The sequence below is a fragment of the Anguilla anguilla genome, chromosome 1, assembly GCF_013347855.1.
Source record: "Anguilla anguilla isolate fAngAng1 chromosome 1, fAngAng1.pri, whole genome shotgun sequence".
Taxonomy (NCBI): domain Eukaryota; kingdom Metazoa; phylum Chordata; class Actinopteri; order Anguilliformes; family Anguillidae; genus Anguilla; species Anguilla anguilla.
The window spans coordinates 39061451-39077192 of NC_049201.1; the positions used below are offsets into that span (position 1 = coordinate 39061451).

At 45.7% G+C, this 15742-nt stretch overlaps 1 protein-coding gene across 4 annotated transcripts in view; it reads left to right on the plus strand.

The window, feature by feature from the left end:
* hectd1 (HECT domain containing 1) overlaps positions 1-15742 on the plus strand; it is a 57422-nt gene that overhangs the window by 29604 nt on the left and 12076 nt on the right. Inside the window, exons 15-31 of one of the 4 annotated variants that reach the window (XM_035408144.1) lie at positions 35-111; positions 245-379; positions 1557-1703; positions 1791-1885; positions 1973-2078; positions 2342-2476; positions 2776-2915; positions 3541-3864; positions 4422-4588; positions 7085-7261; positions 8827-9660; positions 10792-11013; positions 11243-11376; positions 13717-13873; positions 14670-14892; positions 15115-15169; positions 15430-15612. In XM_035408144.1, coding sequence (XP_035264035.1) covers positions 35-111; positions 245-379; positions 1557-1703; positions 1791-1885; positions 1973-2078; positions 2342-2476; positions 2776-2915; positions 3541-3864; positions 4422-4588; positions 7085-7261; positions 8827-9660; positions 10792-11013; positions 11243-11376; positions 13717-13873; positions 14670-14892; positions 15115-15169; positions 15430-15612 — 3311 coding nt within the window. The remainder of the gene's footprint in view (positions 1-34; positions 112-244; positions 380-1556; positions 1704-1790; positions 1886-1972; positions 2079-2341; positions 2477-2775; positions 2916-3540; positions 3865-4421; positions 4589-7084; positions 7262-8826; positions 9661-10791; positions 11014-11242; positions 11377-13716; positions 13874-14669; positions 14893-15114; positions 15170-15429; positions 15613-15742) is intronic. The other 3 variants (XM_035408152.1, XM_035408169.1, XM_035408161.1) reach the window with 3 other exon arrangements.

Genomic DNA, 15742 nt, shown 5'->3' on the forward strand with positions numbered 1-15742 from the left:
CCCGGCGCAACCTGTCCGTTGTGCTCTTTCACAGGGTCAGAGTTTGTGACTGGCTGGACTGGGAAAAGAGGAAGGAAGCTCAAATCAAAATTGGAAAAAACTAAACAGAAGGTAAAGGCTTGTTTGCAGAACTCTTGGACTTGTCGAGTGAGTATTTGATGTCTTGGAGGCACAAATTGCACATGAAAGACTGAGTACTTTTGGAGTTTGCGTCTATAATATTACACTTCTCCCCCGCTGTCAGGTGAAGACCATGGCCAGAGATCTTTATGACGATCACTTCAAGGCTGTGGAGAGCATGCCCAGAGGAGTGGTGGTCACTCTGAGGAACATCGCCACCCAGCTGGAGTCTGCCTGGGAGCTGCATACCAACAGACAGGTATGACAACAGCCACTACAGGCCAGAGCATGTGGGCGGAGTGGAGTGGTGGGAAATGTCACTTCTTAATCATGAGCCGGTTTACAATCTGCCCCCTGGTTCCGTGTCCTTCTTTCCGCTCCACTCCAAAATCGCTCACCGCTCACAGAAAAAAGGTACGGCTCAAAACTGCTAATTTAATCATAAAGATAGAGGGGAAAGGCTGACTGCTTGTAATAACGCTCCGCACTGCGCTCAGATTGCGTATACTCTGCTCCGCTCACGTGCTCTGCTACTGGCAGACCTTAAAATCTGTTCCCATCACCTCTTCTGAGTATCGTACTGATTCATTGTACACTCTTTATGTTCTCCTGCTTTTCCTGCCCTGGCTGTGCTGTGCTAAATCTAGATTTATCAAAATGTTTGTTCTGATGCTAAACATAAGATCACCAGTTGCAGTAGTATTGCTTATTGCGTGTAAATATACTGTCATATAGACATATGCACATGCAGCGAGGGTATTATCTATGAGGGGCATGTAAGAATGGCAGTTTCCTGTTTATATTCCCTGTTTAACAAGCTTATCAGTTATCTGAATTATTCACTGGACAGTAGTCCTAGTTTTCTTGAATTATCAGGCTATAGCCTTCTCTTTCCTTTTGGTTGTGTATGTGGCTAGCTAAAAGACAGTGGAGTTTAATCTGTTAAATCCATTGAATAATTTAAAACTTTAGGCAACACCAAAGAGTTGCCTCTTCAGGTCCCTCCATTACCTATATATTGCATTATGCTCATAGTCAGTACTTTCTCATAGAAATAGCTCTTTTTTTGGTCCAGTTTTGATTTTTTGGTTTTCCTAGTCCTTATTTTTCATCCCATGGCTTCTCTTCCCTTTTTCCCTGCTTCTGATCTGTAGCCCTCCTTTCAGTATTTGTGTTCATTTGTTGGATGGTGTTACGTTTTTAGCCATTCAGTGTTTCTACAGTGTGGGTTACTGGTACTAACCATTGTGACCATGCAAATATCTGATATCAGTCCTATACCATTTTCTGTATCGTGCATTCCAAAAAAATTAATTTAATAAATGAGCGTTTGAACAACTGGCAAATTCCCTTAGCTTGAATTCCTAGAGTTCCAAAGTGCTTACGCATGGGTAGGCAGGTGATGGTTCATCATTATCCTGTGCCGCTTTTTGCAGTGTATTGAGGGGGAGAACACATGGCGAGACCTGATGAAAACTGCCCTGGAGAATTTGATTGTGGTCCTGAAGGATGAAAACACGATTTCTCCCTACGAAATGTGTAGCAGTGGCCTGGTGCAAGCACTTTTTACAGTCCTCAACAATGTAAGTACCCGTACTGCCAGTGTGCCGTTTCAAGCCATTCAGCAGTGCTGGTACTAACTGCTGCTGTTTTCCATCTCTCTCTGACAGAGTGTGGACCTCGATGTGAAACATGATTGTAAGCCATTGATGGAAAGAATAAATGTATTTAAAACTGCTTTCAGTGAAAACGAAGATGACGAAAGGTAATTGATTGGATGCTACTCGATTGCTTTTACTCATTAAGACTTGATGGCCTGTTTGAGATCATTCCTTACATCTTATTCTTCCAGCCGACCCGCAGTTGCCTTAATCCGAAAGCTGATAGCAGTTCTGGAGTCCATCGAAAGGCTACCTCTTCATCTCTATGACACACCAGGCTCCACGTACAACCTGCAGGTCATTTGATTTGTAAATTTGTTGTTATGGAAATGGGAAAATGTTTGAATTGAGACAGCAGCTATAACCCCTTTGTGATTTCGTGGGGTTTCCAGTTTGCAGCTGCATGGAAGTATGCTGCTTATTTAGTCAGAGTTTTCAGAATGAGATATGACATGGAATCTCTCCATTTAACAAACTGATCTTAGTGTTTGAGGTCTTGGGGTTGATCAGGCAGTGTCCTCCAGTTACTTTAATTGATTGTTGCATTTTTAACCCTTCAGATTCTGACCCGGAGGCTGCGGTTCCGCCTGGAGAGGGCTCCTGGTGAGACCGCTCTGATCGATCGCACTGGCAGGATGCTGAAGATGGAACCTCTGGCCACCGTGGAGTCACTGGAGCAGTACTTACTCAAAATGGTGACCGTCTTCTCTCCCTCCCCGTAATTCTCACCCTCCCACTCATCCCCTCCCTCTCACCTCTTATTTTAACTTTCTCCTTTTCACACTGTTTTCTTGTTTCCTACTTTCCCCTCACACCTTCCGTAATTTTCCTTTTCTCTCGTATCACTCATCTGTCCTCTCTACACAAACCTGTACTTCCATTTTTATTTGTCATCGTTTTGGAGATTCCCCTATCCAGGGGCAACTTATTGTATATCACATTATTTGTACATCAACAGCTATGCGGTTTACCTCTAAATTTGCCGTGTCCACAGGTGGCTAAGCAATGGTACGACTTCGACAGATCGTCCTTCATCTTCGTCAGGAAGCTGCGTGAAGGCCAAATGTTTACATTCAGGCACCAGCACGACTTCGATGAGAACGGGATCGTTTACTGGATCGGCACTAACGCAAAGTAAGGCTTCGCACTCGCTGCCGCTGAGCCCGGTTTTGGAGCAGCTTCTTAGTTTTTGGAGATTGTGAGAAGCGGCTTTCTGGTCACGCATCGCAATGAGACACCATGGTTTGGTAGCAACTGTTCCCTCACAGATAACTACCTACAAGTCGGTACATTCAGTTTTCCTTTTTAGGAGAGTTAATTGCCCTTTAATAATGATGTGGTGAATAATAATCAGTGCTAATAGCTGTGGAACCTGAACCTGAAAAAGACTTGGTTTCTACTTAAAGCACGTGCAGCTACTGAACACATTTGACCATTTCATTATCAAATTAATTTTAAATGCGTTTGAAAATGAATTAACTTTAGGAGTAATGTTATTGACAGTTAGCCAGCCACTTTATTGACCCAGTAGGATGCCTGCTCTAGCTAAAACGAGTTCTGTGTATAACATGTTGTTACATTTGTGATTTTTTCCATTCACATTGCCATTAGGAAGCCTCTAGTGTAGTAGACTTCTACATTTCTTACCAAAAATTCACCCTGGTTATTTCCATTTTTAAATGTGCATTTTGTTTATGAAAATTGCGCTGTTCCCTTGTTATTTACTGTAGCGAGTGAGTAATGATATCCCCCATTGCAGAACTGCGTATGAATGGGTGAACCCTGCGGCCTACGGGCTCGTAGTGGTGACCTCATCAGAGGGCCGGAACCTGCCCTACGGACGTTTGGAGGACATCCTCAGCCGGGACAGCTCTGCCCTCAACTGCCACACCAACGACGACAAGAACGCCTGGTTCGCCATCGACCTGGGCCTGTGGGTCATCCCCTCGGCCTACACCCTGCGGCACGCCCGTGGGTACGGCCGCTCCGCCCTCCGCAACTGGGTCTTCCAGGTGTCCAAGGACGGCCAGAACTGGATGACCCTGTACACCCACGTGGACGACTGCAGCCTGAATGAGCCAGGGTAGGTTGCGCGTCTCGTCAAGCTCCCAGCACGGAGCTGAACATCGGAGAGCGCGTGTGACTTTCGCTCAACCTATCGCAGGGTTCGTTGGGTTCTGAGCCTTTAGCACAGCAAAAATGAGAAGTGTGACTAGGGTTGTAAATCAGACTGACGATGGGGTTGTCGATAATTTTTGCAAGCCACCGTCTGTTTCTTACTTTGTTGCGGTGAAAGAGGGGGGTGAACTGGGGCCCGGCACAGCTGTTGCCACATACATGCTTTTCTACCCTTGCTCAAGGGTACAACAGCGTTGTCCTACCCGGGAATCAAACCTGTGACCTTTAGGTTACAAGACCAGCTCCTTACCCATTATACTACACTGCCGCTTTCTCCATTAGCAAGTGTCTTTACAACATGTAAATTTGTAAATGGCTTGTATATACATTAAAGGCCATGCAAACTTTGGTGCATCCTGAAGGTTTTGGAAGCCTTGTGCCTCACAACCTGCCTCACACAGCGCACTGCAGCCCTGGCCTTACTGCTGTAAACTGGAGCTGTCTTTCACCTGCGTCCTCCAGGTCTACAGCGACGTGGCCTCTGGACCCTTCCAAAGACGAGAAGCAGGGCTGGAGGCACATTCGCATCAGGCAGATGGGGAAGAACGCAAGCGGACAGACTCACTACCTGTCCTTGTCGGGGCTGGAGCTGTACGGCACTGTCAGTGGCGTCTGTGAGGACCAACTGGGTGAGCATACGTCCCCACAAGATCACGCACACATTCTCTCTGTCAGTGGCATCTGTGAGGATTCGCTACGGGAGCTAGCGTCCCCACAAGGCCACACACACATTCTCACTGTCAGTGGCATCTGTGAGGACCCGCTACGTGAGGTAGTGTCCCCATGAGGCCATATACACATTCTCAGCTGAGCATGCTCTCCATTGGGTGCATTTCCTCCGTCGTTGCGGCTCTATGCTGCTGGAAATTCAAATGGGATGTATATTTATTTCTATAACCACTAAGAGCAGTTGGAGCAGTAATTAATAAATGGCAAAGGAACTAATGGTATTAAAACAAACACATTTTAGTTTGCACCAGACAGCATGATCAGTAGCATACAGCATTGGTTCTTAAACTTTTTAATATTGGGACACAAATTAGAAATATGTTATTGTATCGGGATCCACATTACAAATTTAGTACTTTTCAAGGACCTGACAAATGCATATATACATACATTACTTCTGGATGAATAGAAACAAATCCCTGCAGCTGTTCTCCAACATGTAATATAAGTTATTTTGTTGAGAGTTTTACTAGAGAAGAGGTTACTAATAAACTGGAAGGCATGTTCAGTACTCAGAAAGTCTTATCAGAGATTGAAATAGAGTATAAAGAAGTACTGCATGAATACTCAAACTAAAGACAAACAAGGCTGCAGGTCCTGATGGCATATACCCAAGAGTACTCAAAGAGTTAGCTGAGATCATTTTTAAACCACTGGCAGATATTTTTAGACAGCCCTTAGAAACTGGAGAAATACCTGAGGACTACAAGCGAGGTAATATAATACCAATATATAAGAAAGGGGGCCGTACTGATCCAGGAAACTACAGGCCTGTAAGTTTAACTTGCATCACATGTAAAATACTGGAATCTATCATTAGGAAGTATTTCTTAAAAATAGCAACATCCTAAGGGATAGCCAGCATGGTTTTCGTAAGGGAAGGTCATGTCTGACAAACCTTCTGGTATTCTTAGAAGAAGCTACCAAGTGTTTTGATTATAACAAGTCGTATGATATTCTCTACTTGATTATGTTATGTTAAAGCCTTCCCAGAAGAGTGGAGGTTGTTATAGCTGCAAAGGGAGGACCAACTCTATATTAATGTTCATAATTTTGGGTGAGATGTTGGATGTCAGGTGTGCACATACTTTTGGCTATCTAGTGTACCAAGGGGCTGTAGAGTTCAATAGCATATAATTCAGTTCTCATACAATTGGAAATGTACTCTGCCATTAGCTCAATGTATTTATATTTGAGGGTACAGACTGCCCTCATGCTGACGCATGGTCAGGTTTCAGGTGTTGGTCATGCTGGTGTTTCATAACATTTTATTTCAGGATGGCTGGTCTAATCTTAGCAGCTTTGCTATACAAAAAATCTTGTTCATACCATGAAATGGCAAACTGAAGATCTGAATAAACCGAACTAATCACAAATTCATAAGCATGCATTTGTGTGTCTCATGCAGTCCTGTGCAGGGCAGGTAGGATTCCAAACCTTTGCACACACTATTTTGTAGATCATCTGTCCATCTCGCCTGATGGTAATCATGTCCTGCATAGAATGAGTGGCATATAACCATTTTTAAAAATATTTAATTAAAGATATACACTGCCTGGCCAAATAAAAGTCGCCGTTTGGATTTTTTTTGGACAGTGTCCACAGTACAAGCCTCTGGAGGCAGTGTTATGATCTGGGGTTGCTTCAGTTGGTCAGGTCTAGGCTCAGCAATAAAATGAAGTCAGCTGAGTACCTAAATGTACTGAATGACCTGGTTACCCCATCAATCGATTTTTTCTTCCCTGACGGCACGGGCATATTCCAGGACGACAATGCCAAGATGCATCAGGCTCAAATTGTGAAAGAGTGGCTCTGGGAGCATGAGGAATCATTTTCACACATGAATTGGCCACCACAGAGTCCTGACCTTAACCCCATTGAAAGTCTTTGGGATGTGCTGGAGAAGACTTTACGGAGTGGTTTGACTCTCCTGTCGTCAATACAAGATAATGCAATTCTGGACGGAAATAAATGTTGTGACGTTGCATAAGGTTGTCGAAACAATGCCATGACAAATGCATGCTGTAATCAAAGCTAAAGAGTGTGCAGCTTTTTTTTGGCCAGGCAGTGTATGTGATTTCCTATAATAGTGTATTGGATTGTGTACAGATAGGACAGAAGTGTCCTTTTGGCTGCAGCAATTGTATACTGTAGTGTACCACAGGGGCCCTTTTTATTCTGAGCATATGCCCTCCAAAACAAATCTGTGCACGGCCCTGATAGTGCATGTAGGCACCGCATAGTATTGTAAGTTGGAAAATGTAAAATCTAATTTTATGTAGTTAAAATTTACACCTCTTCACCCGTGTGTATCGGAGTCTCCAGAGTTGTGTGTTTGGGGGATTGTGTGTGGCTGACATGAATCCCATCCCCTCCCATCCCCCCCCCCCACACAGGGAAAGCGGTGAAGGAGGCGGAGGCCAATCTTCGCAGGCAGAGACGCCTCTTCCGCTCCCAGGTGATGAAGTACATCGTACCCGGAGCGCGCGTGGTGCGCGGCATCGACTGGAAGTGGAGGGACCAGGATGGCAACCCAGCGGGGGAGGGCACCGTCACAGGGGAGGCCCACAACGGTGAGCCCCCCGGACCGAACACTGCGCGTGCGTGCGTGCACACGCGTGTGTTTGTGTGTGTGTGTGTGCGTGTGCGTGTACGTGTGCGTAGCTGGTGGCGTGAAGCTTGCACACGCGGCTTCCCCCGCTCAGGATGTAAAAAGCCATATTTCAAACGATGTAACAGCTGCGTTATAGACCAGTGCCCCAGGCCATTCTAGCTCACTCCTTGCTCACTTCTAGATTTTAGTGGGTTTGCCCCCCCACCCCCTTCTGCTTTTGGCTGCAGTGTCCCCAGGGCTTCGCTGGTGAATTGACCAGTGTAGTCTGGTCCATTCCCCTCTCACCCACCCAAGCTAAGGGCAGATGATTAGTAAAGAGTCAGATTGCTCCTGCCTTGGCTTGTAGAGCAGGAATGCATTACATCTCCTTGAGCTGATGGGGTGGGGCTCAATAAGTCTTATCAGAATCAATGGAGTCGGCAGCAGGCAGGCAGCGAGTTAAAGCACAAATTGTGACCATCAAGTGCATTTGCATGCTTTGAGGAGTCTTGGGGGGGGAGGGGTGTTCTGTCCAGCCTAATAAAACAGGCACAATGAGAGAAAAGTATGCGTGTGGTGACTGGGGGTATCATGCAGGTTTTTATTCTCTCTACATGGTCACACATTTCTGATCATGTTGATACTGTCATGAGCAATGCTTACTTGAGATTTTACTGTGTCAGTGTCTGTCTTGTTGAAATAGGACACCTTTTTATGTGAAGCAGGAAGAAGTTTTACATAATCAAGAGTGCCTAATCGGTGACTGTCCCTCAGATTTCAGTCTTATCAGTGTTTGTCTGACTGCATTATGTTACGCTCTTTCTCCTCTTGCTCTTCCAGCATGATATGACAAAGGGCAATCCATAGTAATGACTGTATTAAACCTTTTCACATATTTCATAAATCACTTTTTCATCCTTTAAATATTTATTTTTACTTAACTTGCAAACTTGTCACTTTTTCTTATTGTTAGTCTGATATTTTGAGGTGCTCTCACCCTCTCCCCTGCCCCCCCCACCCCCTTCACCCCCAACTTAACAGGTAACATTTTCAATATTTATATATAAGCATTTTCTACATTGCAGCTGGATCTTTGGGCAGTCACATTGCAATGTGTTATACTCTTTTAACCAAATGTCTCCATCAATCAGCTAAGTGCATGTTGATGTCACAATTTGCAAGCACTTTTATGGACTCCATTGCTATTTGTATATTTACATTGACAGAATTATCCCTCAGTTCCTTTCTAAGTGGCTTTTAGCTTGGCGTTTGCAAAAAATTCTACTTGGCTTTTTTTTTCTTTTTTTTTTCTTTTCTTTTTTTTGTCATTTTCTGTAACTCATGTTTCTATCTCATTGATTCACCTGGACCAGACGATTTAGTCTAAATTCACAAATATAAATATGCACACTTAGCTTGATTCTGGCTCCGACGCTGAGTTTTGTTTGTAAACGATGCGTCTGGTCCAGTGTGGAACAGTACTGCTGTCTTGACTTGCTGCTGTCTGCTCTCTGCTGGGTCTCACAAACTCATGTCCCTTTCCAGGGTGGATTGATGTCACCTGGGATGCTGGTGGCTCAAACTCTTACCGTATGGGTGCAGAAGGAAAATTTGACCTCAAGCTTGCGCCAGGGTACGACCCTGAGTCTGCGCCGTCACCCAAACCTGTCTCATCCACTGTTTCAGGCACAGCGCAGTCCTGGAGCAGCCTGGGGAAAAATAACTGTCCAGACAAGGGGGGCTCCTCTTCGGGGGCGGGGGCCAGCTCCTCCAGCCGGAAGGGCAGTAGCAGCTCCGTGTGTAGCGTGGCCAGCAGCAGCGATATCAGTCTGAGCTCCGCCAAGCTGGAGCGGCGGGCCGAGGGCCTGCTGGAGCAGGGGGGGGGCCCCGGGGGGGCGGCCCCAGGGGCCGAGAGCCAGGAGCCCATAGTGGTGCTGTCCTCGGCGGAGGCGGGCTCCGCCTCCAGCACCAGCACGTTAACGGCCGACACGGGCGGCGACGGCGCCGAGCGCAAGCCGGACGGCACCCTCCGGCCGGCCGCCGACCCGGCCGCCATCTCCATGGGACTAGTCAGCGTGAGCTCGCCGGACGTCAGCTCGGTCTCGGAGTCCTCCAGCAAGGACACGCCTTCCCAGAGGCCCCTGTGCTCGGCGGCCAGCGCCCGGCTGTCGGTCAGCTCCCTGCTGGCCGCGGGCGCGCCCATGAGCTCCAGCGCCAGCGTGCCCAACCTCTCCTCCCGCGAAGCCAGCCTCATGGAGTCGTTTGTGCGCCGAGCGCCCAACATGTCCCGCACCAATGCCACCAACAACATGAACCTGAGCCGCTCCAGCAGCGACAACAACACTAACACCCTGGGCCGCAACGTCATGAGCACTGCCAGTGAGTACCCGGCCTCGCGCTCCAGCGCACTCCCCGGTGGGCGCGGTCACTTCCTGTGCGCATCTCGGCTCGGCGGGCACGGCTGCCTTCTCTCTGAGCTCTGTGACTCCATTTCAGTCTTATCTACAGATCACCTCTTGGCTGGTTTGAAATGATCATCAGCCAGCGCAACTCACCGCACACGTAATAAAACCATTAGTGGTGTGCAGCTAAATGGAAATATTTATCCATAAAATGATATTACTTCTATTGGCAAAAATACAATTGCTCAGAGCAAGATACTTAATGCACAACATTATAAGACCTCTCTCAAAAAGTTGTAAAAATTTCTCCAGATGACATGTACTTTGCCGTTTGTGCTCTCAAATTTCGTGAATCATATATAGATGTGCTGGTATTTGCCCTGAACAACCTGGCTTCTCAACATGATGCACCCTTTTTAAGCTTTGTCTTGAAAGCTTTGTCTTGCACAGCTCCTTGCCTCAAGCTCCAGTAGTTCACTGTCATTGTCTATGATGAGATGATGAAACATTTGACAAGAATTGCATTACAGTGGCAAATCAAAAGACCTCTTTTTCCAAGCACGACTATTGTTAAAAGAAATCAAGTTACATTTGGTGTGTGTTATACTACTACTATTAAGCTGTCAAGTCAGTATCAACCTACGCATTTAACAGAATTTGTTGGACTTTTCCTTTAATCCGCTTTAAGCACATACTAGTGGTGAAAGTGCAGTGACTTTGCCAGAATCCCCTCAGTGGAAATAGGTGAAGCTCAGGAAACACGCCGGGACAGTTGTGAAGGTCACGCACAGCTCTCCGCCCTCTGTGTGCCTCCTGGCTGCCCTGCCCTTTTTCTTCCAGAGTGTGTGCTCCTCCCGTCACAGCCCGCATCACTGCTGTGACATGCCCCTTATCTGAGCGTGTGCAGATACAATTGCCAACTAACAGTGTTTGATGCAGTATGATGTTTAAAGCACCACTTCTTCCCTGTGGTCCTAAGGTGCTCATTGAAGGCTTGAATGTTGAAGCAGTGTGTTGTGGCAGAGCATGGAGGTTTTGTTTAATTCAGTTTTAATACTGGCTTTTTTTTCTGTTTTGAAACTAATTGCATTTTCGGTTTTGTTTGCAGCTTCTCCTCTCATGGGTGCTCAGAGCTTTCCTAACCTCACAACCACTGGTACCACCTCCACCGTTACAATGTCCACTTCCATAGTAACCAGCAGCAATAATGTAGCCACGGCAACCACAGGTTTGTCCGTTGGCCAGTTGCTCAGTAACACGCTGACGACCAGCCTGACTTCCACTTCTAGTGAGAGCGACACAGGTCAGGAGGCTGAGTTTTCCCTCTATGGTAGGCTATATTAGAATTATACCAACTATTTCAATTACCCCCCACCCCCTCCTCCCCACACATACACTCTTAACATTCCTTTTGCCTAACACCTCTTTCTCGAGATTTGTTTGACCCATTAACTACCCTCCCCACACCTTCCCCCCTCCCTTACTTGTTTTAATATTAAGATGCCACTGCCCTTGCACCCATGCGGAATCCTCACAATCCCTGCCCCTCCCTACTGCAGACTTCCTGGACAGTTGCCGTGCCAACACACTGCTGGCTGAGCTGGACGATGAGGAAGACCTTCCTGAGCCGGACGAGGACGAGGACGAGAACGAGGATGACAATCAGGAGGATCCGGAGTATGAGGAGGTTCTGGTGAGATTCCTGCATTTCTGCATTCTGTAGGAATCCACATCCAGGCACTGTTCTCGCGTATGGATGGGCTCCATGGTCTGTGATCAAATCCTGACCATTACAGTGGCTACTGTGGCCAGTAGCACCGCAGAGCGAAGCATAAGCGGTGGTAGCATTGCCCAGGGTTATGGAAGGTTCAGTTGGCTGGGTCTCATCGCTCTCTAGTGCCCCCTGTTGGTCGATCAGGTACCGATGGTTGTCTGCAGTTGAAGCTGCTTTCACTGGCTCATGCTTGTGGGCTATAGAGGTGAAAAGGAGCAGCTTGCGATGCTTCAGAGGAGAGTGCACAATCGTCTCCACTCTCCTGCATCAGCTGTAGAAGTATTGCAAGCCACCAGTTGGGGTTCTATGAGCTGCATGCAGCTCCTTAGCCTTACAGTGACATGCACACACACATACACGCTTGCACACACGTACTATGTATGTATAGGGGTTAGTGAAAATAAAGGAAACCACATGAAAAAGGATATTAAAGTAATTAATTCACAATTACAACTGCACCTACACAGATGAGTCATTAAGCGGAATGCCAATTGGCAGTATGTCAGCTATAAAAGAGGTATGGCAATTAGCAGGTTGATACATGGTTTTCCAAAGCAGCATGAGGTAACTACAGGGTTTCTAAGAGCCCAAATATTCTGCGCTCAAATTGCAGGGACTTTGGTCACAAAAAATTATGAATTATTTAATGTTGGCAAAGGTAACGGTATCCAAAATTAAGGCAACATTCCAAACATAAGCTGCATCGGCAAAGTTGAACAGTGGTTGCTCACAGGGACGGACAGACACTTCAGAGTATAGCTGCTGAACACCCCGAAACTGACCACAGAATTTAATCAATATCTCTGTAACCCAGTTTCAACAAAAACGGAATGTTTTGAGCTTCAGGTAGAGCCATCTATGGTAGGGGGTAATACACAAAGATGTGTGACTTGGTTAAGGAGCACAAAACCTGTACCCTTGAACGATGGACAGAAGTAATATGGTCTGAGGAGTCGTCTTTTACTCTTTTCAGACATGGATGCATTTATGTTTGTAGAAAACTAAAGGAAGCCTTCGATCCTTATTGCCTGTTACTGTTAAACATAGTGGTAGGCCTGTAATGGTGTGGGCAGCCATCTTATTGCTCCCATGATCGCGCTGCATGGTTGCCTAACAGCCAAGGAATATGTGGCTGTTTTTCCAAGACCCGTTCACCCTGTAGTCCAAACACTGTTGATGACTCCAAACTGTTGAAAACCCTCATGATGTCCCCATATTCCAAGATGATAATTCCCACATACACACTGCTAGACAAATTCAGTAGTGGTGTAATAATTCTGGAATGTTGTGGCTAAATAAATAAAAATTAGTCAAACATCGATTAACATATCAAAAGACAAGAGCACATACGCCAGCTCATGGTTGAGCCAAGTCACTCAGTTCAACCTACAATGGGGAAATGCAACTGAAGGGAAACACTATAAATCTGCCACACCCCCTGTGTTTAATCACACTTTAGAAGGCTGCAGCTGCTGCATTTCACCCATTGTCACTTACTGCTTTTAGGCACTTGGCTGTGTGCAGAAGTTCTAAAAGTGTCTTTTTCCCATCAGTATATCCACACTCCGGAGAAAGAGTCAGGACTCGTAGCCTTGGTTCACAAGAAATGACACGTGACCTGTTCTCAGTGTGTCAGCGGCACCATGGTTTATTTCTCCCATATAGCTATGCGTTGAGCCAACCGGATATAGCCAGCTATAACTATCATTGGCAATGGAGACATTTGTCAGTACACTGTATCCATGCCCATCTGCAGTAGGGCTGACAGACATGATTGAGCTCCCAAAACTTGAGAGAGGAATACACAAAGCATTTGGCTTTCATCAAGTAAAGTAAGATTTCAGAGATTATGGATGCTTACTATGAGAATGCAGATTGAATTTATGTGATGCCCGGTTAGTTAAGTGATGTGTGAGTTTGTCAAAACGTGACTAAAGCACCATGGTGGTTTGTGAAAACAGGCAACTGTTCTTTAGTCCAAGCAAAAGTTAGTACATTCTGAAAGACACTTATTATTTCTGTCTGAGAACAGAAAAAAACCACCTGCACATGCATACACTTCGAGACTCACACTCTCCTGTCTTTACCCAAAAAAACCATAGAACCTCGATTTCACCGCATCTGTTTTGTGCGAGAGTCAGGCAAGGTAGGCAGAGACTGCGTGTGGTCTTGCTGCCTGGCCCACAAAGGGGTCTTAGCAGGCAGTGTGTCTGGCTGAATGCTTGTTGGAGGGTCTCACACTTCACTGTCTCGCTGCAGGAGGAAGAGGAGTATGAAACTAAAGGGGGCCGGCGCAGGACCTGGGACGACGATTTCGTACTCAAGCGTCAGTTCTCTGCTCTTGTCCCCGCGTTTGACCCCCGACCAGGCAGGACCAACGTCCAGCAAACCACCGACTTGGAGATACCTCCACCAGGTACCAGTACGTTGTCTGTGCTATGACAAACGCTGGTTTACTCCTAGTAGCTTTTAGGTGTCAGTATATTTTAGGATGTTTTGAAAGGAGGCGTATAGATGTATTTCTATTGATGTATTTCTATTTTTAGTCTGCTTGGTTAGGAATTCTTGATGTTCACAGACCAATGGCTAACTACCATTTTGCATTATTCTGAAAATAGTAGTTTTGTCCACAAACCAGCCATTAAAGCAATAGGCTGGTGGGTGTAATGTATTGTTAAAAATAGCCCGACTTAGGGACAGACCATTGGTTTTAACTTTTAACTTTTTATGGGTTTGAAGATTTGGGAGAACAAATTTGTCCCTGTCCTAAATGTAGTATGTACCGCTTTACATTTCTTGAAAAGCACTTTAACAGCATCTCCTTGTTGACCATTTATCACGTCAACATGATGGGTAATAATGTGCTACTGGGATTATTAGAAGTTATCAAAGGAGGTTATGATGCCATAAAATATGGCCACACTTCTCTGATAGCAACTTTATATTTAGTCTTTGGTCTGATCTTTATATTGTTTTATAGGTGTTGCTCAATTACTGAGGCCTATGTTGCGAATGGTGCTAAAATGAATGTTTATACATGCACAATGGCATACACAGCTTAAGGGTAGTAATGGAGATGATTGTTCCTGCATAAATAAAATAAATTTATTGTAAGGTGTCAGGTGTGATAGGGACGGGGTCAGCGGCACCCTGGTTTCACATGGAGAGCACAGCAGGGGGGGGCCACCTGACCAGCTGTGTCTTCTTTACAGGTACCCCTCGCTCTGAGGTGCAGGAGGAGGTGGAGTGTGCCCCCTCGCCACATCTGGCCCTCGTCCTGAAAGTGTCCGGCCTTGGCACCACCCGAGAGGTGGAGCTGCCCCTCTCCAATTACAAGTCCACCATCTTCTACTATGTACAGAAACTGCTGCAGCTCTCCTGCAATGGGAGCGTCAAATCGGACAAACTCCGGCGCGTCTGGGAGCCCACGTACACGTATGTACACGTGAACATCCACGTCCCTTAGTCACCTCGTAAACATAACAGGAAGTGTTACAATTATTGGGCTCTTGGCCTGATTGTAGTTTTTTAAAGTTGCAGCATGATAGAAACTGGTTTATTCAGGAAAATGATTTTATTACAAGTATTTATTTTGTCTTATTTTTTGCTGTTGGTATGTTTCACAGGCACTTATGACTGGGCTTTTATGTTTTGTAGGATAATGTACAGAGAAATGAAGGATTCTGACAAAGAGAAAGAAAGTGGGAAAATGGTAACTATCAATTTCCTTTGCCCCTCTCCCCCAACCCATTTACTCTTGGCTGTTAATTTCTGTGGCTGTTTTAAATGTGTTAATGCTCCTTTCTGATAGACCGAGACATCACTAACCTTTAGCAAGAGACAATAAAATATGTTACAGTGATATTTGTGGTAATTGCATGGGCCTCTTAGTGGAAATCCTATTCTACTGCATGTCTATTGCGTGAGACTTTACAATCAGGAAAGACCAACACTTGGCTCTTCCTATTGTAGGGTTGCTGGTCTGTAGAGCATGTGGAACAGTACCTTGGCACTGATGAATTACCAAAGAATGACTTGATAACCTACATGCAGAAGAATGCAGACTCGTCTTTCCTGCGCCACTGGAAATTAACCGGCACTAATAAAAGTATTAGGAAAAACAGAAATTGTTCTCAGCTCATAGCTGCATACAAGGTATAGAACGGCATCAGATGTGCATACATATATATACATTTTTATTTTCCCTTGTGTTTTGAATGATTTTTTTTTCCTTCTTGCTTGACTGTCGCTTGTGTAGCCTGTTAAATGACTGTTCCTGTCCCAC